At 35.7% G+C, this 4,115-nt stretch overlaps 1 protein-coding gene across 1 annotated transcript; it reads left to right on the plus strand.

Annotated features, from left to right (window-relative positions):
• The first annotated feature begins 1,774 nt into the window (after positions 1–1,774).
• On the plus strand, positions 1,775–3,542 carry LOC107419965 (cyclin-D3-1). Its single transcript, XM_016028810.4, has 4 exons — positions 1,775–2,484; positions 2,582–2,783; positions 2,928–3,058; positions 3,173–3,542. Exons 1-4 carry the CDS (start codon positions 1,933–1,935, stop codon positions 3,437–3,439), a joined length of 1,152 nt encoding a protein of 383 aa, XP_015884296.3. The 5' UTR covers positions 1,775–1,932; the 3' UTR covers positions 3,440–3,542.
• The last annotated feature ends 573 nt before the right edge of the window (positions 3,543–4,115 follow it).

The raw sequence follows: 4,115 nt of genomic DNA on the forward strand, positions 1-4,115 counted from the left end.
CAATAAAAATCATGTATTATGCACATTATCAATTTTCCATCCAAATTAGTTTTGCACATGGATGACTCATATCAATTAGAGTTATGTGGAAAAAATTATGGTTTGGGGTTCAATTGATAGTTTTGAAAAGTTGAGAACAAAATGAGAAAATAAATAATAGTTTGGAGTTTTATATTTCAACTAATAAAATAGTGATATATTTTTTATTTTGTAAATAATTTGGTAGTCTTCAATTAAAGCATCTTAGAAGCTTCTTTGTACCCATAACATTACTCCTAAAAAAAGTTAAAGTACAGTGAACTATTTTTTATAGTTTGCAAGTAAATACTCACTTATTTTTTTGAAGCAAAAAAAAATAAATAAATAAATAAAATTCAATTTTTATTTTAGTTTTTTGAAAGTGACATTTGATCAAATGCTGCCAATGCAAAATGCTACTGAATAAAAACATTTGTATATATAAGTTGCCATGAAACACATCTAAACGTCATTTGATTAAAAAAATAAAAAATAAAAACATTTGTATGTATAAGTTGCCATGAAGCACATCTAAACGTTATTTGATTAAAAAAACAAAAAAAAAAACATTTGCATATATAAGTTGCCATGAAACACATCTAAATGTTATTTGATTAAAAAAAAAAAAAATCTAGACTTTTTTACTTAAAAAATAAAAATAAAAATCCAAATATTACGACAAACTAAGTTACAAAATCAAATAAATAAGTTGCAAAATGATACAAAATCATATAGATTTATTGTGGCATCTTCGGATCTCTATGCTTTCCACACTAAAATGGCTAAATAATGTAATATAATGTTGTACTGTGCGTTGCAAACTCGACACGGTAAACATCAAATAAATGAGCTGCAGAATCCTACAAAATCATATAAATTTAGTATGGCATCTTTAGATCTCTATGTGTTCCACATGAAAACAGCTAAATAATTGTAATATAATTTTGTACATATATAAATATATTACATAGTCGACATGGTATAAGATGAACAGATGATATAAATTTAGTCGCATGTTGCGTTCCACACATGAAAACGGCTAAATGTATAATGTAAACCGTATATATATATATATATATATATTTCACATATTGAATGTGAAATGAACTAGTGTATGTCTAAAACGAACAAATGGGTGAAAGAGGTTGTTTTCATGTGTGGGTGTATGTGTGTGTGTGTGTGTGTGTGTGCAAGTGTGAGCAGGGTGCTCTCTTTCCTGCATAAATTCATTAATACTCACTCCCCACTCTCTGAAACGACAACAGAGTAGTCTAGCCCAGCCCCAGTGCAAGTGTAGTGTTTTTATTTTGTATATAAATTATAATGTCATGGTCTTTACCAAACAAAACAAAACCGCCAAAAAAAAATAAAATATATATAAATATTTTAAATATTTAATGCAGCGGAAGATCAAGCTCTTGTCTGGTGCACTCATACGTGTTCTCCGTCTTAACATTCTTTATTCCTGGGGAAATCGTATGCAGATGTATCATGGTTCTCCAATCCAACGGTTCATCATATCCACGACTTTCTCTTCTGCAACTAATTAATAGCCACTGGGTCCAACATGTGTGGGCCCCTTTACTATCATTTAAGTTACGAATGTCACGTGTCAACTTACTGGGCTGCATGGGCCATGATTCATGTCTTGTGGGGTTTTAGGTAAGAGACACTCCCCAATAAAAATTAAAAAAAGAAGGGAAAAAAAAAATAATAATAAAAATCACCAGTGGCAGTGGGAAAACCCACAATAAAAACTCATCCTTTGGCTTATGCTCACTCCCTCTCCTCCTTGTTGTCATTTCGTTTCCTTAGATAGAAAACAGAGAGATGCCTCAGTTTTCTCTCTTCTGCATCATCGTCCTCTTTGGCCTATAATGAACTCATACCGAAACCTCTTCTTCTCAGAGGAAGATGTCTCATCAACAACAATCAGAACGTCATCATCATCAGCAAGAATCGGAGACACACCATAACCCTGCATTTCTTTTGGAGGCTCTCTATTGCTCAGAAGAGCATTTGGAGGAAGAAGAAGTAGTGAGGGGGGATTCTTTCCAAGATGAAGAAGAGGAAGTTGATGAGAGTTATTACACTAGTACTAATACATATAAGACAAACTCTCAGTCTCTAATGTTGGTAGAGCAGGACTTGTTTTGGGAAAATGAGGAGCTAATCTCTCTGCTATCTAAAGAAGGACAAAATGAGCCGATGCACAGAACCCTCCAGACCGATCCATCTCTGGTTGAGGCTCGCAGAGAAGCCGTGGGGTGGATGCTGAAGGTCATTGCCCACTACTCTTTCTCTGCTCTCACCGCAGTTCTTGCCGTCGATTATCTTGATAGGTTCCTAGTCAGCGTTCACTTTCAGAAAGAAAAGCCATGGATGATGCAGCTCACTGCGGTGGCTTGTCTCTCTCTCGCTGCAAAGATGGAGGAGACCCAGGTGCCTCTTCTATTAGACCTACAGGTATGTCTAATCTGATTATTAAAATCTTGTTCATGTCTTAGAAAATTAGTCTCTGTCTATTGTTTGCTAAATCATTGGGGATTTTGATTTTGATTAGGTGGAGGAGAGCAAGTATGTCTTCGAAGCAAAAACCATTAAGCGGATGGAGCTTTTGGTGCTTTCCACCCTGGAGTGGCAGATGAATCCTGTAACCCCACTTTCATTCCTCGATTACATTACAAGGAGGCTAGGCTTGAAGGACCATCTCTCTTGGGAATTTCTCAGGAGGTGTGAGCGCATTATTCTCTCTGTCATTTCAGGTAATTACTCAAACTCATCCTTTTAAATCTCCTTCCTAATGATGATAGAATTAGCTTAGATTCCTTTTTGCGTATGATTAATTAGAGGTTCAAATTAATTTCTCACGTCCTTGGGTTTTTTTTTCTGTGTTTTCTCATCTGCAGATTCCAGGTTTCTGCCTTTTCTTCCATCTGTAGTGGCTACTGCTACAATGTTGCATGTTGTCAATAGTGTAGAGCCCTGTCTTCTATTCGAATACCAAAACCAGCTATTGGGTATTCTCGGAATCGAAAAGGTTGGTGTTTTTTTTTTTTTAATCCTTGACATTTAGTTGTGTGAATCTCCAAGGACTAATCTTTATTATATTCTAAGAATCCATCTGGAAATCTAATAATCGTACTCAAAACAGGAGAAGGTGGAGGATTGTTGTAAGCTTGTATTGGAATTGACATCGGTAAAACTTGGCAATCAATCGAACAAGCGCAAGTTTGGTTCAGAGCCAGGTAGCCCAAACGGCGTAATGGATGTGTCATTCAGCTCTGATAGCTCGAACGACTCGTGGGCCGTGGCATCATCGGTGTCATCCTCGCCGGAGCCTCTGTCGAAGAAAAGCAGAGCTATTCAGGACCAGCTTCTCCATACAACAAGTGCAGATTTTCTTAGCATCCCTCGCTAGCTCTACTTTTATTGGTTCCTTATTATTATTATTATTTTTTCTTTCTGTTATGCACCCAAAAGTCTACTCTTGTTTAATAATATACATATGTTCGTTCTTTCGATGTCTTGTTAGTTAAATTGCCTACCATCTCTGCATTTCCAAACCATTCTAATTCATAGGGCTCCAGGATGATGGGTATGGAAAGCTTGGCAGTAGAGATGGTTGGCATTTTATCCGGAGGAAGTATCAAGAACATTTAACATAGCAACGAAGAGTTTCCAATCTCCAGCAGTATATAACATCCTGTTGTATTTTCTTATGTGAAAATGGCGAAAAGAAAAACCCAATAATAATTTTGTTGTACGCAATTTAGCATGTCATTAGAATAAAGATGAAATTTTTCATTGATTATTATATATCATCTTTTATGTCAATTGTATGCAAATTTTTAACATGGCAAACAGGTGCAGAACTGTACATATTGAATTCTGGCGGAAAAAAAAAAAAAAATCGAAAATTGGGTGAAAGAAAAGAGGATTAAGAGATCAGCAGGATCCTTTGGAAAGGGGTTCTAAGTTGGCATGTGCCGGGAGGAACATGTTGTCGGCCACTAGAAATTTTGGGGTTTTAATTTTGGTGATTATTTTTTGTAAGGGATTTGACCTCGCTCGAAGAGTTTTATTTTGTAAGACCT

Source organism: Ziziphus jujuba, chromosome 5 (genome assembly GCF_031755915.1).
Source record: "Ziziphus jujuba cultivar Dongzao chromosome 5, ASM3175591v1".
Lineage (NCBI taxonomy): Eukaryota > Viridiplantae > Streptophyta > Magnoliopsida > Rosales > Rhamnaceae > Ziziphus > Ziziphus jujuba.

What these genes read in the sequence shown, in the direction of transcription:
- LOC107419965 (XM_016028810.4), top strand. Translation starts at nt 1,933, where the DNA reads ATGTCTCATCAACAACAATCAGAACGTCATCATCATCAGCAAGAATCG. An exon ending in CTCTTCTATTAGACCTACAG is followed by an intron (nt 2,485 to 2,581) that starts GTATGTCTAATC and finishes GATTTTGATTAG; the next exon opens with GTGGAGGAGAGCAAGTATGT. An exon ending in TATTCTCTCTGTCATTTCAG is followed by an intron (nt 2,784 to 2,927) that starts GTAATTACTCAA and finishes TCTCATCTGCAG; the next exon opens with ATTCCAGGTTTCTGCCTTTT.